This window comes from Lindgomyces ingoldianus, assembly GCF_010093535.1.
Source record: "Lindgomyces ingoldianus strain ATCC 200398 unplaced genomic scaffold BDR25scaffold_30, whole genome shotgun sequence".
Taxonomy (NCBI): domain Eukaryota; kingdom Fungi; phylum Ascomycota; class Dothideomycetes; order Pleosporales; family Lindgomycetaceae; genus Lindgomyces; species Lindgomyces ingoldianus.
The window spans coordinates 726940-745297 of NW_022985191.1; the positions used below are offsets into that span (position 1 = coordinate 726940).

Consider the following 18358-nt stretch of genomic DNA (forward strand, 5'->3'; position numbering starts at 1 on the left):
AGCTTTACGGTTTCTGGATCCCTCCGACTTGCAGCTTTATATATTGGTGTATCTCCAGAACTATTTCTGCAGTTGACTTCGATGTCTTTGTGGCTAAGGAGTAGCTTTACGATTTCTAGACGCCTCCGACTTGCAGCTTCATGTATTGGTGTATCTCCAGAATTATTTCTGCAGTTGACTTCGATGTCTTTGTGGCTAAGGAGTAGCTTTACGGTTTCTAGATACCCCAGACTTGCAGCTATATGTATTGGTGTATCGCCAGAATTATTTCTGCAGTTGACTTTGATGTCTTTGTGGCTAAGGAGTAGCTTTACGGTTTCTAGATCCCCCCGACTTGCAGCTATATGTATTGGTGTATCGCCAGAACTATTTCTGCAGTTGACTTCGATGTCTTTGTGGCTAAGGAGTAGCTTTACGGTTTCTAGATCCCCCCGACTTGCAGCTATATGTATTGGTGTATTGCTAGATTTATTGCTGCAGTTGACTTCGATGTCTTTGTGGTTGAGGAGTAGCTTTACGACTTTGGGTAGTTTTGAACGAACAGCATATTCAAATGCAGCGAGAGCGCTTATGTGTGCGTGTTCGTCTGCTATAAAAAGGTTTAACATCCGTTCGGAGCCGTACTTAATTGCATATTGCCATGGTGTTTTACCCCTATCTCCTTTCACGATATTTGGATTCGCCCCAAAAACCAATAGTAATTCGACAAAGGCATCGTGTCCACACCTTACAGCATAGTGTAGAGGTGTGCAACCCTTTGCGCATTTCCTATTGGCGTTTATTCCCGTGTAGGATAATAAGCGGTTCACTATTGGTTTGTGCCCTGCTGTTACTGCTCGATGTAGCAGTGGCATTGCTCCTTTGTTGATCCAGCTCTCCTCAAAATGTTTGTTTTCAGGATTCCCCGACGAATCTTTGTCGTGTAGGGCGTAGTGAATGTGTTCGTTGGCCACACGTAGCAGTATCTCCAGGGCTTCTGGGTCACCGTTGATAACGGCTTCATGTAACGGAGTTTCCTTTTTCTCATTCAGCTCGAAAACGCTTGCTCCCTGACCTAGTAAAAACTTTAGCATCTCTCTCTGCCCAGCTCTTGCTGCACAATGCAATGGCGTCGACCCGTCATCTGCCGTTGCTGATAGTTTGGCACCTATTCCGAGGAAATATTGAAATCCCTCTATGTTACCGGTGCTAGCAGCTTGTAGCAGTCCCAGCCGGCAGGCCGTTTCGATATCATCCGTCACAGAAACCCCGACTACAGACTCAGACCGAGACGTTTTCTCGTTTCGGGAGAGGCCATGCGCTTCGCGCATATGTTGCTGCAGATTGTCCATACGGGTTGCCCCTTTGAAGGTGCATGTGCTAACCTCGCAACGATATTTGGGATTCCCCACTCGATGGCGGTACTGCATATGCCGAGAGAGGTCTCTCCGGAGTGCAAAACCTCTTGCACAGTGCTCACATTTGTAAGGCTTTGTGTGAGTCTTGCAATGTTGACTAGGAAGAAGGTTAGAATATATCTGTGGCGAGGAAATTCAGAGCATTACTTGTACTTCCCGAGAGTGTTGAAAGATTTGGGACAACGTTCACACCGGAAAAGAGTGATTGATTCCATGAGTCGTCGCGTTTAACTCAAGATTGCGAAAGTAGTGGAGTACGTTAGAGATTCTAAGGCAATCTGCTAATTTATTCACATGCTTTGGGCTTGAACAAAGAAAGTGAATGTGGTGTTGATGCGCTATGACTAGCTGGTAGTTTTCCGAGAAAGGTGGGCGTAAATGGTCGACTGCATTGGTCGCCCTGTTTGTAGCGAAGGCCCAGCCTCCACGGAAATATCGTCTCCCAGCGCTCAAGCTGTCTGGCCTGATATGAAGGGAGGAGCCTCCCGTATGAAATTTTATTTTCTCTCCCCTCTTTGACTCGGCCTGATTCCATTCCGATCCCTTTCGCAACTTCTTTCAAGTATCGCTATCTCCCTTGATTCAACGACCTTATTCACTTCTACAAAACGATTCCGCCGATTCATCCACTACTGCGCGATGGAGAGCTCAGAAGTACCTAATCGACACGACAATAACTCGAACTCTATGTTCGTCCTGGAGAACTTGTGGCCAAGGTAAACTTTTTTTTTTAGGCTAACGCAATTATGCCTTTTTTGTGTCCAGCAGCAAAAGTCTTCCTGCCACGTCGGATGTGGCTTTTTCGATCCCAAACGCCACAAACGCTGCCGCCAATCAACACCAGGGAGATTACGATCCTCCAGGCTTTCTCAAGCCTTTCGAAGCTGGCCATTCATCGACGGTGGGAGCTGATCCTGGGCACGATGGTCACTTCAACTCCGTCGGCCTTGCCAGCTTTGAATCCTATAACACGTTCCTTAACGAGCTACCGACGACCATTAACTCACAACCGTGGGAAAACAGTAGCTCCTTCTCTCAACCCGGAGGACATGGACAGGACTTTCTTGACAACCCTTTGACTGGATTTTCAAACGAAACTGTGGTCCTTGAGAACCTATCATATGGATTCCCGAGCTCCCACATGCCAGACATGGGTGGATATACCATGGGCAGCAATAGCGCGGGACTCGTTCCAGCCCATCAGAGCAGAGCCTCAGCCTTGTTTGCTCAACCAAGTCAGCTGCCACTCGCCCCGTTGCCAGCTACCAGCGCTGCTGACTCCAAGGAGGACCGTATTCCTTGCACTGCCCCTGGCTGCCGCAAAAGCTTCCGCCGCCCAGGAGACTTCCGGAGGCACCTCAAAATACACGGCGACCCAGACTTTCGCTGTATTATCAAGAAATGTCCGAAGACTTTCACTCGTCTCGATAAGCTCAGGGATCACGCCAAAGTTCATGGGATCAAACTTTGATGCTTCCCTGTTGTGATGGTGAAGGTCCAACAACACTGGTAACTGGTCTGTGGAATGAATACCTTTCTTCAGCGGAGGATTTCATTGCATACTATCTTTTCTTGGGGAACATTATGCACTCGCTCCGCTGGAACTTCTGGTTCGTCCATTCTTTATGTATGCCAATATATCTGGTGGATTTGTTTTATAATCCGCTTCCATTGTTCGATTATTTGTCGCACTTGTGAACTCGGGCGAAAATCTCAAATCAGTCAGTCGCGCTCTCAACCCTGGTCTAAGGATTTGACTGTTGGGCGACTTGCAGATGTGGCACTTGGAGGTCATTACTGATTGGGCAAATGCGCCCTTCTCTCGATGAGAGAGAATGATTAGGCGACTGTTCCCCGTTCTTGATTAGAGAGAAATGATTGGACAATTGTGCCCTGTTCTTGATTAGAGAGAAATGATTGGGCGACTGTGCCCTTGATTCGAGAGAAATGATTGGGGGAGTGTGCCCTTCGGGTCTTGCAGCCTTTATGTGAGTCAAGAGGGAAACCAGTGGAATCTGTGGTCTGGGCCAGGGTAGTTCAGGCAGTTAGTTTTCGTTATATGAGCCTGGGCCGATAGATATTGAGTGAATATGAAGATCACGTGACCTCACCTCATCGCCCATGTCCCACCTAAACTCCATAAAAGTTTGGCGGTTACTGAAACTCTAAATTCGTAACTATGTGAGTAAGTCTTGTCCAATCTTATTAGTGGACCCTGTTGTTAGACTGCTCCCCTTCTACGAGCCGCACTTCAGGTCCGACAGATACAGTCAAAGCTCAGCCTATGTAATTACCTTGAACCACCTTCCGAATACCACTTCCTCTATCGCCTTATCCTTGTAGCTTTCTATACAACCTGACGGCCTGACTTTGAGTTCATGCCAATCGACGATGGTGCATCAAGTTAAGAACTAAATCTGGCTTAGCCCGCCTAAATGACGGACCCTGCATGATCTTCACGAGGGGGACGTCACTGCCAAGCATTTCATCATACCCCTCTTGAGCGGAGTCCTCCATTGCTCCGCAAAGTAAACTGACTTTCCTCTTGCTTAAAATTAAAAGCATTAAGAAAAGGCTTTTCTGGATATTCGTGTTGTTTAGTAGACCGCACTTTCAAGTTGGTACAGTAGGGTACAATCGAAAGGTATGTTTGCGGAGATGTCCTTTCTTGTGGTCTGATTTGTCAATCAGGAAACTGCACACCCCTCAACTAGCAATATATATTGCGTACATAAAGAACCTCGCGCTTTCCAAACTCCTACGTCTTCAATCCCTCTCAACGACTATCTGATTCTTTGTCGAACACCTTTTCTTCACTATGCGCGACGCACATCAATCCAGCTTCCTTCCCTTGTCACAGGGCACATTTACCCCCGCCACGCCGTCCGGCCTCACGCCAAACACTCGCTCCGAAGCAGAAGCTGCACTCACCCACAACAGCAGCGCGCAAACCGACTCCGCTGCCCCTATCCCAGCCCACCCTCCGGATGAGAACGCCTCCGTCGAAGTCGGCCCTAGCGGTAGCAACACCCAAGCTTCAGATCTCGATGACGGTATTGAGGATGCAAAGAAAGCGTATCGCCGACCGCCGGGGCCGATCAGAACAAGCTCAAAGAACTACGAGAACGCATTGAGGGAAGCACACAAGAACGCTTCTGCGTCATCGAATCTGCCGATGGATACCGTTGCAGAGAATATCACGGGAGTGAGGACGTCGAGTCCAGCGTCGACGATTATGCCATTTCCACCGCCGGGCCAGGGGGTCGTCCCACTTCTTTCGGGGGTTGGTAGTGGTCAAGCGAATGCAGTGAAGAGGGTGGTGCCGACAGGTTTGAGTTTGGGCAATCTGGGTAGAAGCCAGAGCTGGAACGAGCAAGATATGAAACATGTGTTCAGCGCTAACTTGATGGTAGAGGTACAGGGAGATCCCGGATATGCATCTGGGGCAGAGGAGAGTGGTGTTGGGCCGGTTTGATGTGAGCATGGCATGCTGTAAGTTCTGGGGCTTGATTGTGAAGCTATTTGGTGACGAAGCTTGACTGAAGAGTATATGGACGAAGGGTGGTGAAAACTAAGACAAGCCTTGACTGACTAGGTTGCCATGAGGTATGAAGCTATTGTGATAGACTAGGGAAGGCGGCATTGCTTTGGTATTTGATATGGGGAGATGGCATACAGATGAGGATAAATGAATTCTCATTTGTATCTATAGACTGTGACTCCTGCCTGTCTACGCCATATGAACCTCGTTGTAAGACCTAGAATGACCCACTCCTCGAGCCATTCATCAAACTAATGTTCCTCTTCTCTCATAACCGTAGGCTGAATGCATGTCCCCGATGAATCCAATTATGAAGGTCCAGTGGTCGCAATTGAAGCCACGGAAGCTACTTATGGCACCAACGCTTACCGCAAGGGCCGTCCTTACCGCACTGAGGAGGACCATGAAGACAAGTGTCGATGCGGCACGGCTCTATGCACCATGGCTGGTTGGGACCACACTTCATTGCGCAGTCTCCGTAGAACCAGTTGCAGTCATTACAGTGGTTCGGGTCCTTGGCATCAACCGCAACTTCAGCATCATCGCGTCGATCACGGTGGAGACAGACGTGACAATCCGTGCACTATTATCGTGTTAGGAAATTGGGGCAATCATAGTCCCATGGATTGTGGAAACTTACGTCTGAGAATTTCTGGCACATTCCGACGTGGCACTCTTGGGCTTGGTCCTGAGGCAAGTCGTGTTGCTTCAGGGAAGTTAGCATCGCTTTGTTTGTTCATCGGAAGGGATTTGGAACTAACATGCATGCAGGTGGGAAATTCGTCCTTGCAAGCAACGCTGCATTTGCTGTTGGTGGTACCATCGTCCGGGATGGCGATGGCAGTGATCAAGGGGAGAAATAAGAGGGTCAATTGAAGGAGATTCATGTTATTGGTGGATTGGAGTTGTATGAAGAGGTTGGGTGGGTTGAAAGGTGGAGTGGAAAAAATATGTCGTAGAGGTGGAAGCGGAGTGCTTATATAGTGTCGAGGGAAAGAGACTAAAGACCTGGATGACGGAGCTGCATAAGTTAGCGGGTATTTTTTTTTTTTTAAATGATGTCGCTGTGTTACTTCCCACATGAATTAGATTCTCTGGAATGACCTGGTGATTGAGCGGAGTCGTCTCCCTCCTAGGCCTGGGTATGTAAGTCACAAGATCAAAACTAGTGCATAGTCAGTGATCACTTACATCTTAAAAGAAAAGAGTGGCCTGCGGTGAATCCCAGGGTATCAGAGTTGTGGTACTAGAACGACACGAAAGTTGCCTCTAGGCATCGTGCCTCAACTCCGTTCATGTTAACTATGACTGTGTACACAGACTAACCAGTAAGATGGGTTTTGCTAGAGGTTGTTATCTCCTCGGCGGCCTTCATATTCTCGGCAAGAAGAAGGATTGGTGGCCTGCCCTCTAACCTAGGTCTGCGGTGGGCGGAAGTATGCTGAGTCCCTTGGAGAGGAGGTTGAAGATTCGCCGTGTTCTCAGCGGTCTTCGGATGGTAATCTTAACGTGTAAGATGCTGTTGCTGGGTATTTCGTGATTTATAGAGCATTGGACTAAGTAATAAACTGTTATCAACCAATAGGAAAAGATCGAAGTCACCCTTACTGAGGGGTTAGAAAGACGTGATAACTGCGGATAGCCCAAAAGAAACATGATACCGTGGGGAAGGACTAAGCTGAACCCCGTTCATAGTCTACCAGCCACCGAAATGCTCCAATACAGGAGTAAACTGCGTCTACTTACCGTATATTTGGAGGGACATGGCCCGTCTAGTTGCAACAGCGCCGTCTTTCTAGCGGCTGAAATCTAGACTCCGACATTCATTCTGGACCAATTCTCCCCTACATATTTTGCGCAACGGAGCTAGTTCCTCTACCCGGTTCACTGCCCACACACACGCTCTCTGCTTCTGGACATAAGCTGAGCACGCAAAATTCGGTTCCGTCTTATGGGCTAGAAACTTTGACTTCACCAGCCGAAGGTGGAGGCACCGAGTAGCGTTCATAATGGCTAATTTTGGGCTCTCTAAGAATTTGGACGGAACAACGAACCTCCTCTAGCATATTAAGAAACTTCTTGGTACGCTGTAGGCCCCTAATCGAAATCTCTAAGCACTTCAATCCGCTAATAGAAATGCTAAGAATCTGTTCTGCTGCGTCTAACTTGGGGCTAGAGACACTATCCTCTTTCTGTTAACTGTTTTAAGTAAGGGGCTGAGAGGAGCATATCCCGTCTAAAAAGAAATGCCTGAAATGCTACAGAGTACCTACGTCCAAGGACTCAAAGACACAGGGATGCCGCTGTTGCACTTCGAGTCTCTACAAGTTTTTTTCCTTCAGATTTTTGATTCTTTAAGCGGTAAGTTGGATAGAGGCAAACATTACTAGAATATATATACTCCATTCGACCACTAACTAGAAAGGAGGGAAATATTAACAGGATACAAGTTTTTAGCTAGAAGTACCCGCTGGGATATTCTTCGTTCAGTGGTAAGATACAGTGCAGCCGCAACAAAGGTACTAGTTCGCTACCTTGAAGAAAAAGGGAAGTTTCTCAGGAAGCCTATGTGACGGAATAGTGGGGTAGCGGGGCAACGCTTTCAAAAGCCGCTGCAAGGGGCGTATAACCATCAGAACAAAGTCCATGATACCATAAGTCGCTGTCGATGAAGTGTGCTCGAATGCAGTTGTTCGGGGTTGTATGGATTCGCTAGGTACAACAACCAGAAAAGAAGGAACACTATACACATCGACCACATCTAGCAACAACCCACACCTCAAAACCAAGATTTTCCATATTTCTCAAATGATAGCAATACATCAAGCTGGCAAGAAATTCCCGCATTGCAATAAGAGATCCCATACCCGACCCTAACCTACCGCACCCACGTTGCGTGTTTCATTCCCCAAGTTCCATCGAGGTATACCAATGTGCGCACTCAAAACGCCATTCCCATATCAACAGTAAACGCCATGATGAGCACATCAACACCCTTACTCCTACTTCCCTCTATTGATGGACCTGCCCACCCTGAGCCGGCCCACCCCACTCACTCTCATCATCGCTGCCAACATCTGTCCAGCTACTCGGCGTCATGACACCCAATCTCCTCTCATCACCACCGCTCACTTCGCTGAACCCAGCCTCGCTGACTGCCGCATCCGTGAACCCTCCATCGGAAAATGCTTCCGACCGAGCGTCATGGTCGTCGTCGTTTTGCAGGGAGAGAACGGCGATGTCGTCGGCGTGACTACCGACCGAAGCGCCAGTGAAGATGGAGTGTTCGGAGCGAGGGGTTAGAGTTCCGGTTGAAAGGTGTTCGGCGTCGGAGTCGTCATCCGCTGGGATGAGGACGTGAGAGTGGGTGGAGTTTTGCATGGAGCTGGAGGAGGCGAAAGAGTAGAAGGATTGTGCTTGATCATAGGTGTGGTCGTAGTCATGGTCGCCGACTTCGGATGGGGGGATAGATGCTGTCTGCGGATTCTCAGGCCCGAGACGCGGCGAGTCTGGTGAGAAGTCGATTAGTTGGCCGGTCGTAGAGGACGCTGGAATATCGCCCTGGATGGTGACTGAGCTTTCGCGGGATTCAATGTACTGGAATGGCTTTGGAGAAGGGGCTTCGTCGTCGTCGTCGTCGTTGTCCTGGTCAAGCAGGATTTGAGCATTGTCATCAGTAAAGGGATTCGCAGCAGCAGCTCCTGCGTCGAAGCCAGCCACGCCTCGCTTCCGCAATCCGTTATCTGCCGACTCAGCACCAGTCGCCGTGCCAGCCGCTGTGTCCGTTTTCAGCATGCCGTCACTCCCCACCAAGTCGTCAAAGCTCCGATTACTCCTCGGCCTTTGCCTGTGCAACTGCCTCATCTCCGCCACCTCCACCTCCTCCCTCCCGATCCTGGCCAACTCATCCAGGTCCACCGCAATGCCCTCCTCTCTCGCCCTCCTAATAAGCTCGTTCTTATTCCGCCTCATCAGCTCATCCCTCTTCCTCTTTCTCGCCTCATAATCATCTGAGGCTTCCGACGGCCGACGAGGCTGTATCTCGTCTCCAAGCGAATGTAGGGCAACAGCGATCTTACGACGGGATTGGTCGAGCCAGGCGCGGACTTGCGGGGACTCATATATGGCGATACCGGCGGCGACGACGACTGAGGCGACAATGATGAGGCCTGTTTGGAAGGGGTGAGCAGGCCGGGGAATAGGTCGGGAGTGAGGGGATGGAGAGTGGGTGCGACCAGACCCTGCGAGCAGGTTGGTATCGAACAGGGGAGCAATAGATAGGACGGGTATTGCCCGACGGAGGCAAGACATGACGGAGAGTTCGGCTTACCTTTGGCCAGTGGCGCAGGCATAGTTGTAGCTTGCGCTGTTTAGCGGTCTAGTACGGATCTAACCTGCGTGGAGTCTAATGTGAAGGAAGATACTGAATGTAGGTGTCCGGAGTCGAGGGGAACAAAAAGGATACTGCAGCCTGGTGCGGCGTGCGAGGTTACGTGGAGAGAGGGAGGATGGAGTCGTATGTGAACCGCCACCCCAAGCCCGAGCTCATGGCCGGCTTTCCATGGTGGGGCGAGGGGCGCGTGCGTTGCTTGGCCCGCGCTTACAATAGTAGCCCTTGCGAATATCATTCACTCCGGAATCGGACGAGGTTCCGCCGCTGGTTGAAACAAGAGGAAACAATATATTTATCCCCCAGAGTCTTATTCCGGAATTTGAAGCAAAGGCTCAAGAGGCTGTTCGTTGCGGCATCCCCCGCTAGAAATTGGAATATCTCACGCACATATCGGTTATGGCTGCTAAAGGCTGAGAGAGGGGGGCTGAACCGAGGCTGAATTCTGAAAGTAAATTCCCGTCGTCCCTAATGCTGTCTATCTCTAGATAATTTCCAGGCATCCTCCAAAACGCCAAAAACGAATGCGAAGGTCTTGATAGAATATCCCAACGACGAGCCTCAGGCATCGCGATGTCCCTGATGCTCTACCTCGTCTCTCCGTTTCAATACGTGCTCGTGATGGATCCCCCACAGACACGCTAGAATGCCTAGAAAGCTAGATGCGAAGGTCACATAGTAGGCCGCTTTGTAGCAGTTCAGCCCCTCGGAACAGCTTCGTTCCCCGCTGGGCTGGACCTCTGAATGAGCGTCATATATCGCGCCGTAGCATAGGTTGTAGATGTTTCCGCTCGTGACAGGCGCCAGCGTCATGAATCCCCAGTTGACTGCAAACCCCCCGGCGCCAAATGCATCTGCGACGAGTGTTGGGAATACGCCAAACAGAATTCCGTACGCCAGGCCAGACAGTCCAGAGACAGCCCAGAGGAGGTTGGGGTTCTCGATCTGGATGGCGGCTACTTGGCCCAACATGAAAACTGTTGCTGAAACGGCAGCACACCAGAATCGCGAGCCGTGGAGTTTCTTGACGATAATGTCGGATCCAATGCCGGACGACAGTCGTCCGAGGAAACTACAAACAGAGATGATGGAGACATGCATGAGCTGACGATGAGCAACAAAGTCTTTGTTCGCCGTGTCGTCGTAGTGATTCCACAGGGCTTGGACGTCATGGCCGATGTTGCTTCAATTCATTAGCGCCGACTCCGCTTAAACACGTGATCTGCCTACTTGATTGTCATCAACCCCACACCTGTCAACAGACCCATGACAGTCCAGAGATGCCAAAATTCAATCTTGTAGAGTAAGGCCAAGCCAGTAACATCTAGCCACTGTGAGTTCTGTGCCGAATGGCTCCTAGCTTCATCTTCGGGCGGGATGTCCCCTGGCCCTGACATGAGAGAAGAATTCTCGTCTGCATCACCATCTTGTTCGTCACTGTCTGCTAAGAATGTGGTTGGCAGCTGACAAGGGGCGCAGACAAGAGAAAGAAAGACGGGGCTTACTTGGCTCTGGTTGGGGAATCGAGGAGCTGCTGTGTTTGCTTCCATTGGATTTTGTTCTGTGGAGGAGATTGGAGTCTCGTCGAGGTCGTTCGGTAGTGGGAAGTGCTGAGTAGGCCGAGGGGTGGTCGACAACATGGAGGAAGGGTATCGACACTAGTACAAGAAGGGAAGTACCCAAAGAAAGAAGGAGCAGGTATCCGGAAGTATTTCCGGGGAAGGCAATTCCAGATATGACAGTATAGAAGAATGCGCTCAAGCCAAAGGCAGCCAGTGGAAAGGCCGTTGCCGTCCCGCGGTGTTGTGGCCAGTTAAGGGTGGCTGTGAAATTAGCTCCGAACCGTGGAAACAACAGATCCGTTTCTCACCTGTCTTCAGAGCCCCTTGAAATGCAGCACAGCTGCCTACACCCGTCAAAAAAGAGCAAAAGGATATCAACGCTACGCTCATCGAACCGGCGCCCTTCTGGAAAGCTACTCAAATCAGTACTCAAATCAGCGGGCGTTGTGCATTTCCATAGTCAGCCATACCGGTATGAATTGGGAAATATCCAATCGCCAGAGCAAACATGCCTATCACAGCGGCCAGACGAGGGCTCTTCCTGTCCGTGATCAAACCCATGGGAATCCCCGAGGCATACATGCCAATGTTGGCGGACGTGCCCTGCAACAGTTAGGAAACCTTGGGTGTAGAGAGCGGGGAGTGGTACAATGATATTGCTCTGCGTCGCAGAGAGCTGCAGCTTCTCGGCGAACTGGGGTGCCCATGCCGAGTAGGCATACTGTAGGAGGTCAGAATATGGGGGACGGCTGGTGGCGGTGTCGGACCCACGTTTGTCCCACATGCCAAAGAGATGGCCGTGGCGGCGACGACGGAGACTACGCGTGTCTTTCTGCGCGTCTGTTCAGACATGATGGTCATGGCCGCTCGAGGGAGCGGAGGACTCTATATTGTTAGGGAGATCATCGAGATAGGGGATGGGTTGATATCGGGCCAGAATTGCCGAGACCAGGGACTTGTGATGCAATTGCGCGTGGTCAGGAGATTACGAAGCCGCCTTGAGGACGAAAGAGTCACGTCAGGGAAGGTTAGGACGAGCGGCGAGGAGAGTGAACACTCGGGAATTAGCACTCGATATTGGGTGTGGCTGAGAGTGCATGAAGCCGCTGGTCATGAAGCCGCTGGTCATGAAGCCAGTCCGCCTGATTCACGAGATAAGCCGCGCCAAGCCGGTTACATAAGCGCCGAGGTATGTAACTAATGTTAGTAAACGGTCAGTCAACGTCACCAGGCCTCTCAACCACGACCGCGACAACGACCGCGACCTCGACCTTCCTCCCTCCACCTCTATCCTCAACGCCAACGCCAACACCAACCATGGGTGCCTTATTGTCTATTCCGTTTCTCGCGCTGCCGAGCATGGGCACAGTATGTCTCTAAATAATACCATGTCTCTCCAGCTAACATTCGTAGGTATGGGGCCTTGCCGCCTCGTGCTGTGGAGCTGCTACCTGCAGTGCCGTCTTCAGCTCATGTGGGAAGTGTGGGAACAGGTGTGCCTGGCCATGTCTCTGCTATGAACTGAGTTGCTGATATCTGTCTAGCATCGCCACTCGTATCGCCTACGCCCTCATGCTCCTCATCAACTCGATCGTCTCATGGATCATGCTCACCGACTGGGCCATGAAGAAGCTCTCCCACCTCACCCTCGACTACGTCGACATCAAGTGTCATGGAGAGCAGTGCTACGGATATGTTGCTGTGCAGAGGATCAACTTCGCCCTTGGCTTCTTCCACATCCTCATGGCCTTGATGCTCATCGGAGTGCGCTCCTCGAAGGACGGCCGTGCGCCGATTCAGAACGGATTCTGGGGACCCAAGATCGTCGGATGGATTGCCATGGTCATCCTGACCTTCTTTATCCCGAACTCGTTCTTCATTACCTGGGGAAATTACTTTGCCTTGGCCGGCGCTTGTCTCTTCTTGCTCATCGGTCTCATTCTGTTGGTAGACTTGGCGCACAACTGGGCCGAATACTGCCAGGAGAAGATTGAAGTCACGGAATCGAGAGTCTGGACTGGGCTCCTCGTTGGATCCGCCGTGATCATGTATCTGGCCTCCTTCGCCATGACCATCGTCATGTACATCTTTTTCGCCCGGGGCAAATGTTCCATGAACCAGGCAGCCATCACAGTAAGTCATTCCCTGTTAAGCCATGATTCAATCTCACGTGTCCAGATAAACCTGCTCCTGCTTCTGATTGCATCTGTTGTGTCCATCCACCCGGCCGTCCAAAGCGTCAACCCCCGAGCTGGCCTCGCCCAGTCTGCCATTGTCGCAATCTACTGCACGTACTTGACCATGTCGGCCGTTGGCATGGAACCAGACGACCAGCAATGTAACCCTCTAATTCGCGCTCGAGGCACCCGCAAAGCCACAGTCATCATCGGCGCCATCGTTACCTTCATCACCGTCGCCTACACCACCACGCGTGCCGCCACTTACGGCCTCGCCCTCGGCTCTCAGGGCAACTCATACAGCAATGGCAACGGCTATGCCCGCGTCGGCACCGAAGACTATGAGCACGGTCTCGTGACCCAACAACCCGAATCGCGCCGCGAAATGCGCCAAGCCGCCCTCCGCGCCGCCGTCGAAAGCGGCTCTCTCCCTGCCTCGGCTCTGGACGACTCTGACAGTGACGATGAAGATGAAGGCCCATCGAAGAACCCTCGCGACGATGAACGCAATGCAACGCAGTACAATTACTCCCTCTTCCATGTCATCTTCTTCCTCAGCACCGCATGGGTGGCTACTCTCCTCACGATGAATTTCGACGAAAAGGATATGCAGAATGACTTTGTGCCTGTGGGAAGGACGTACTGGGCGAGCTGGGCAAAGATTGTTAGTGCGTGGGTGTGTTATGGGATTTACATTTGGAGTCTGATTGCCCCGGCCGTGTTGCCTGATCGCTTTGATTATTGATGTGACAATTTCGTTGTGTTTTTGAATACGAGGGAAATCAAGTATGGAAGTTGGGGGAGTGGTTTTTATTTGAACATCAAACTACAGCCGAGGCTATGGAGTTTCTTTTGTGTATTAGCATGGAGAGTGTACGATAATAAAGTATACCCTGGATTCTAGCGGCTAATATTTGGACTGGGATTGCCCATGACAATCTAGCAAGACAGCTAGACAATTCGTGATGTCCTAAAACCTCCCCCTGGTAGACTTAAACTCGTTACCTAGTGTCAACACCCCATCCTATTAGCTTCAATTCCTAACGTCACATCAGCTCCATATATACCCTTTCACTATCAGCGAACTTGCTCATCTTGCGCGCTCCGCTCTCCGCTCCTCACGAGCAGCACGAGTCACATATTCCTCCCTCCGCTTGGCCATGCGCACCGCGTCTTCGAATCGCCATCCGCGTCCGCACACCAGGAACCAGACTAGTCTTTTATACGCGTCGTGGAGGTTGTTGTAGTCTTCTAGGATTTGGGCTCGCACGCTGACGAGGCTCTGTGGCGAGCAGCGGGAGCAACCGGCGTGGTCATGCACCCAGCGGGATGGTCGGGTGGCCAGGCGGCGGTGCGTGGTCGATGTGATGGAGATGATGGTGCTGGAGGCCGGGCTCGATTGGCGTCTCGGCATGGTGGTGGATGGACTTGAGGTTTGAGTTGTGGACGAGATTGGATTCGCAAGAATCAGTGTGCGGTGACGGTGAAGTTGATGGCGAGGTGGGATAGTTGGTAGTGGGCGACTGGGTTGGAGTGGTAGGTCTAGAACCGTGACGAATAGGAGTTGAGATGCTCAAACCAGGTCGTCTCTGGGTTATCTGCTACGGTGTTTTCGTGCGCGTTTCGCGATCTTAGTTGCTCGTGGTGATGGTAGTGTTAGTTGTTTACACCCTTTTCACTTTTTCGTCTTGTTTTTAGATCCCTTTGGACGGCCGCGACGAGAGGGAACTTCAGCGGCTGTAGTTAACGTCTTCTTGCTGAGAGAGCCAGGAGACCGTCCTTTACGGGTATTTGCAGGCAACTCTGTCGCTTTCTTCAGGACAGTCTTTTTCCCGACGGACTTCTTTATAGCTTTCACTTTTGACTTCGTCTTGCCAATTTTCTTAACTTCCACCACATCGTCCTCCCTCGTAATTTCATCCCCCAACCTCATCGTCTCCTCATCCAGTCCCTCTCGATCCGGAAAAATAGGTTCCCCCATCCACGTCAACTGAATATCCTTCCTCGCCCCAGCATCCTTATACTGGCCAGCATTCCTCCTCCTCTTCTTTCCATTCTCTTCAACATTCCACCCCCTGCCCTCCACCCCCTGTTCCACAGTATCCCCCTCCGGCAACAGGATCCGCGGTGTATATCTAACCGTGACACCCACGCCCTCAAGTCCCCTTTCGCCCGCACTCCGATTCCACAGAAATTGCTCTACCGTGCCTGTCCTTGAAACCTTGACGAAGCCCATGGGCCACCGATTCATACCCAGAGCTTCCAGTACTCCACGCGTGGCTTTTTGGGTAGTCACCAGCAGTCCCAACACATCCTTCTTCCGCCATTCCGCAGGTGTACCCTGAAACGCGCCTTCCAGCTCCCTGACATGCTTAGGCGCAAGTCCACAAGACCGTGCTTTACACTGCACAATTACTGGCAAAGGTTCAGGAAGCTGTGGAAGGATCCAATGGCCAATCAAGTCAATTCCGGCGTCGGACTTCCGTCCAGTGCGTAGGAGGGAAAAGCCGAGGCGGAGCAGAGAGAGTGCGGCGACATATTCGTAGTGGGTGCCGACGTATACAGTTTTAGAAGGTGAGAGGTTGACGCGGTTTGCGTACTCGAGGAAAGATGGGAGGGAATTGTGGTGAGCGGAGCCGGGGGTTATTATTATTTTGGGTAATTGGGCTGGGGTTGTGATAATTGTGGATGTTGAAATTGTGCGAAGAGAGTGAAAATGAGCCAGGAGCGGCCGAGCTTGCTTTAGGCATGATGACCGAAGCAGGGAGAGCATTACGGTGTGGGGAAGACTGGATGACAAATAAACATATTTACAAAGCTAAGGAGTGACGAATTTGAAAGGATATGGATGGGAGAGGTGAAGAGTGAAAGGACGTGAAGGAGACGTGAAGTCGCGTAAAGTTTCACGCCAAGCCGACGCGCTTGTTTAGCTCAGCCCTAAAACACCTTCAAAGGTGAAAGCTCTCTCGACCTCACAATATCCTAACCTATTCAGTCACATACAAACCTTCCTCGCTCTTTCTCACCTTCTCTTTAAATATCTGCCCTCTATAGCCTCTAAAATGGCAGACATCCTCACCCAAATCCAAGACGAACTTGATATGGTGCTCCCCTCTGTCACCCCTCTGCTACTCCAACTAACCCCACCAGCTCCTCCACCAAATGTCCTCTGTCCTCAACGTAATTAAAGACCGGGCCCCGTCCGCCCCAATCGCCGGCCAACCCCTTCTCCCCTCCTTCACCGAACACGACGCCCAACTCCAAACACAAACCACCTCCGCCTCCAACCAAACGCAAACCACAACTCAGCAATCTGGATCCACACAAGCCACCTCCGCATCAACACAATCCCGGCAGCCCTTCGTCGACGATTTGAAGGAGCTGTCGAGAGATTTGGTGTTGAAGGAACAGCAGATTGAGCTGTTAATAAGTCGGCTACCGGGAATTGGGACGAGCGAAAAGGAGCAGATGGAGAGGATGAAGGAACTGGAAAGGCAGCTTGAGGAGATTGAGAGCGAGAGAGTGGAGGCGGTTAAAGAGAAGGCGGCGGTACTGGATACGATCGAGGCTTTGATTGGTGGGGTTGGGGCAATGAGATAATAGGGGGGACTGTACTAGGAGAAGCATTGGGCGCATATGAAAGAGGAGCTAGATTTCCTTGCAAACTTTCATGGGCTAAGCGATTTGTAAATGCACTCCGCAGGAAATAGCAGTTCTTCAGTCAGCTTAATATGGAGTGCCTCTCGGAATACGCTGAGAGGACCAGCTCTGGCCAATGGTTTTTCCATTTATTAAACATGAGAGCATGACCAAAACGCATAATAGGCTGAGAAAGCCTACCTCCACCTATTGCTACGCTTGGAGAATATCCCATGAGTCTAAGGCTAGGAGGATCGCAATCTTCCCTTTCCTTCGCCCTTCCATGTCCTTGCCAACTCGCTCTTCCGTATTCAGAAGTTCTAACGCTTCAGCCCTGGATTCTTCAGTGATGCACTTATTCAACAAAATTCCAACCACTCGAACCTATTATTTCTCTCGAGTAACATTACACTGGAGTTCCGCGCCGATTACAATTTCACCCAGCGGCCTTTGCTTCTCAACGAGCGCCTTTTGCACATCAGGCCCAACTCTTGAGCCCACCAACTCCGCCAGCGCTGCCATAGCCGCTTCCTGCGCTCCGTCGAATCGCCTCGTCCTCGAGTCCTTCTCAAATTTCTCTTTAAAGAAATCCTCCTTTAATTGTTGCCCCTGACCTTCCACCAAATCCTCCTGTACTGTATCCTAGGATGTAACGAGAGGGACTTTTCAAACCGATTGCACCCCACAAATCTTGCGTGGGTATTGGAAGTGTGGTCTATATAAACTAGGGAATCTCATGTCTGTGATGCTTTGTACATACACAATCCTAGACACCAGGCTTGGGCACGAAAAGTGATTTCCAGGGAATCTGCTAAATCCAGAAGGAGCCCGAAGTCCGGCTTATTTGCGTCATTGAGACCGGGCGTATCAGCGATGAAGGAGTCAATGCTATTATGGGCGAGTCTCTAGGTCTGGAAGGCGATGTCTCTGATATAATCCTTAATTACAGAGTACTCTTGCTGAGACAAGATGAAAAATACTTATAGCATTCAACGGTACGCCATATAACTATCTCGACATTTCCTGTCGCTACTTTTGCAGATATGCTTCTTCCCACTCCAGCTCTTCCTAGCAGGACAACACACACCTTAGACTCAGAAAACTGCAGCCGGTTCTCCGCTGAAGTCGACCTATATCTATCGTCTGTTCAATCCTCTTGTCCCTAGTGCGACACGCAATCTCACACATATATTCGTACCATTGTCCGTATCTAACACAACAGTGTGCATTGCCGTCGTCAACTCCTCACACCCAATGAATCCCTCATGACCGGCACGTCCTGTTTCGCCCTCTCCTGAACTTGCTAATAAACTGAATATGTGCTTCCTTTTGTCCTTCTCGCTAATACTTGCTGCCGCCTTCCTGTATTTCTCTACTAGCACTTGAAGTTCCTTTAAATCAGGATTGTGATTATCTCCAACAGTCTTGAGGTTCCCTTCTTGCGCATCTGTAAGACTGGATGTGAGATGATACATGCCCAAGTACTACCCGCATTTTAGAAACGTCTTCAAGAAGATGCTGGTGCCCTGGGTCCATTGTGGATGCGTATGCAGACCTGGATGAGTAGCGTTGGCGATGATATCCTCTACCCTTGGTGGATTCATGTTTCCGGGCTGAAATTGAAGATAGCTGTGATGGTTGTCGGAGGACTG

General features: G+C 50.7%; 10 protein-coding genes across 10 annotated transcripts; 5 read left to right on the top strand and 5 right to left on the bottom strand.

Annotated features, from left to right (window-relative positions):
• Positions 1-197: 197 nt before the first annotated feature.
• On the bottom strand, positions 198-458 carry BDR25DRAFT_164469 (ankyrin; the record flags this gene model as incomplete). Its single annotated transcript, XM_033684079.1, has 1 exon — positions 198-458. A coding segment is annotated over one exon (261 nt), but the record flags the coding sequence as incomplete, so codon positions are not given.
• A 1423-nt stretch (positions 459-1881) lies between these two features.
• On the top strand, positions 1882-2868 carry BDR25DRAFT_345081 (uncharacterized protein; the record flags this gene model as incomplete). The annotated part of the gene is made up of 2 exons (XM_033694011.1): positions 1882-2113; positions 2163-2868. The coding sequence occupies exons 1-2, from the start codon at positions 2037-2039 to the stop codon at positions 2866-2868; spliced, it is 783 nt and encodes a 260-aa protein (XP_033544191.1). The 5' UTR covers positions 1882-2036.
• A 1062-nt stretch (positions 2869-3930) lies between these two features.
• BDR25DRAFT_336100 (uncharacterized protein) lies at positions 3931-5087 on the top strand. Its single transcript, XM_033693072.1, has 2 exons — positions 3931-4041; positions 4089-5087. Exon 2 carries the CDS (start codon positions 4216-4218, stop codon positions 4870-4872), a length of 657 nt encoding a protein of 218 aa, XP_033544192.1. The 5' UTR covers positions 3931-4041; positions 4089-4215; the 3' UTR covers positions 4873-5087.
• A 54-nt stretch (positions 5088-5141) lies between these two features.
• On the top strand, positions 5142-5801 carry BDR25DRAFT_376323 (uncharacterized protein; the record flags this gene model as incomplete). The annotated part of the gene is made up of 2 exons (XM_033697440.1): positions 5142-5668; positions 5710-5801. Exons 1-2 carry the CDS (start codon positions 5224-5226, stop codon positions 5799-5801), a joined length of 537 nt encoding a protein of 178 aa, XP_033544193.1. The 5' UTR covers positions 5142-5223.
• A 1815-nt stretch (positions 5802-7616) lies between these two features.
• On the bottom strand, positions 7617-9407 carry BDR25DRAFT_305734 (uncharacterized protein). Its single transcript, XM_033690471.1, has 2 exons — positions 9269-9407; positions 7617-9179 (listed from the first exon to the last, which is right to left on the bottom strand). The coding sequence occupies exons 1-2, from the start codon at positions 9288-9290 to the stop codon at positions 7951-7953; spliced, it is 1251 nt and encodes a 416-aa protein (XP_033544194.1). The 5' UTR covers positions 9291-9407; the 3' UTR covers positions 7617-7950.
• A 342-nt stretch (positions 9408-9749) lies between these two features.
• Positions 9750-12003, bottom strand: BDR25DRAFT_267521 (MFS general substrate transporter). Its single transcript, XM_033687053.1, has 7 exons — positions 11662-12003; positions 11540-11611; positions 11361-11493; positions 11199-11303; positions 10834-11151; positions 10559-10772; positions 9750-10511 (listed from the first exon to the last, which is right to left on the bottom strand). Exons 1-7 carry the CDS (start codon positions 11749-11751, stop codon positions 9890-9892), a joined length of 1554 nt encoding a protein of 517 aa, XP_033544195.1. The 5' UTR covers positions 11752-12003; the 3' UTR covers positions 9750-9889.
• On the top strand, positions 11964-14004 carry BDR25DRAFT_305736 (TMS membrane protein/tumor differentially expressed protein). Its single transcript, XM_033690472.1, has 4 exons — positions 11964-12258; positions 12304-12383; positions 12435-13023; positions 13069-14004. Exons 1-4 carry the CDS (start codon positions 12208-12210, stop codon positions 13810-13812), a joined length of 1464 nt encoding a protein of 487 aa, XP_033544196.1. The 5' UTR covers positions 11964-12207; the 3' UTR covers positions 13813-14004.
• Positions 14005-14742: 738 nt separating this feature from the next.
• BDR25DRAFT_234784 (uncharacterized protein) lies at positions 14743-15840 on the bottom strand (the record flags this gene model as incomplete). Its single annotated transcript, XM_033685488.1, has 2 exons — positions 14743-15125; positions 15246-15840. 2 exons carry the CDS (start codon positions 15838-15840, stop codon positions 14743-14745), a joined length of 978 nt encoding a protein of 325 aa, XP_033544197.1.
• Positions 15841-16061: 221 nt separating this feature from the next.
• BDR25DRAFT_345087 (uncharacterized protein) lies at positions 16062-16840 on the top strand. The gene is made up of 2 exons (XM_033694012.1): positions 16062-16171; positions 16218-16840. Exons 1-2 carry the CDS (start codon positions 16130-16132, stop codon positions 16665-16667), a joined length of 492 nt encoding a protein of 163 aa, XP_033544198.1. The 5' UTR covers positions 16062-16129; the 3' UTR covers positions 16668-16840.
• Positions 16841-17093: 253 nt separating this feature from the next.
• Positions 17094-18181, bottom strand: BDR25DRAFT_317099 (uncharacterized protein; the record flags this gene model as incomplete). The annotated part of the gene is made up of 4 exons (XM_033691647.1): positions 17094-17341; positions 17467-17594; positions 17794-17836; positions 17905-18181. The coding sequence occupies 4 exons, from the start codon at positions 18179-18181 to the stop codon at positions 17094-17096; spliced, it is 696 nt and encodes a 231-aa protein (XP_033544199.1).
• Positions 18182-18358: the final 177 nt, after the last annotated feature.

What these genes read in the sequence shown, in the direction of transcription:
- BDR25DRAFT_345087 (XM_033694012.1), top strand. Translation starts at nt 16,130, where the DNA reads ATGGCAGACATCCTCACCCAAATCCAAGACGAACTTGATATG. An exon ending in TCCAAGACGAACTTGATATG is followed by an intron (nt 16,172 to 16,217) that starts GTGCTCCCCTCT and finishes TAACCCCACCAG; the next exon opens with CTCCTCCACCAAATGTCCTC.
- BDR25DRAFT_336100 (XM_033693072.1), top strand. Translation starts at nt 4,216, where the DNA reads ATGCGCGACGCACATCAATCCAGCTTCCTTCCCTTGTCACAGGGCACA.
- BDR25DRAFT_305734 (XM_033690471.1), bottom strand. Translation starts at nt 9,290, where the DNA reads ATGCCTGCGCCACTGGCCAAAG. An exon ending in GCCTGCGCCACTGGCCAAAG is followed by an intron (nt 9,180 to 9,268) that starts GTAAGCCGAACT and finishes ACCTGCTCGCAG; the next exon opens with GGTCTGGTCGCACCCACTCT.
- BDR25DRAFT_267521 (XM_033687053.1), bottom strand. Translation starts at nt 11,751, where the DNA reads ATGACCATCATGTCTGAACAGACGCGCAGAAAGACACGCGTAGTCTCC. An exon ending in CTTTGGCATGTGGGACAAAC is followed by an intron (nt 11,612 to 11,661) that starts GTGGGTCCGACA and finishes GACCTCCTACAG; the next exon opens with TATGCCTACTCGGCATGGGC. An exon ending in TCAAGGGGCTCTGAAGACAG is followed by an intron (nt 11,152 to 11,198) that starts GTGAGAAACGGA and finishes CTAATTTCACAG; the next exon opens with CCACCCTTAACTGGCCACAA.
- BDR25DRAFT_305736 (XM_033690472.1), top strand. Translation starts at nt 12,208, where the DNA reads ATGGGTGCCTTATTGTCTATTCCGTTTCTCGCGCTGCCGAGCATGGGC. An exon ending in CGCTGCCGAGCATGGGCACA is followed by an intron (nt 12,259 to 12,303) that starts GTATGTCTCTAA and finishes TAACATTCGTAG; the next exon opens with GTATGGGGCCTTGCCGCCTC. An exon ending in TGTGGGAAGTGTGGGAACAG is followed by an intron (nt 12,384 to 12,434) that starts GTGTGCCTGGCC and finishes ATATCTGTCTAG; the next exon opens with CATCGCCACTCGTATCGCCT.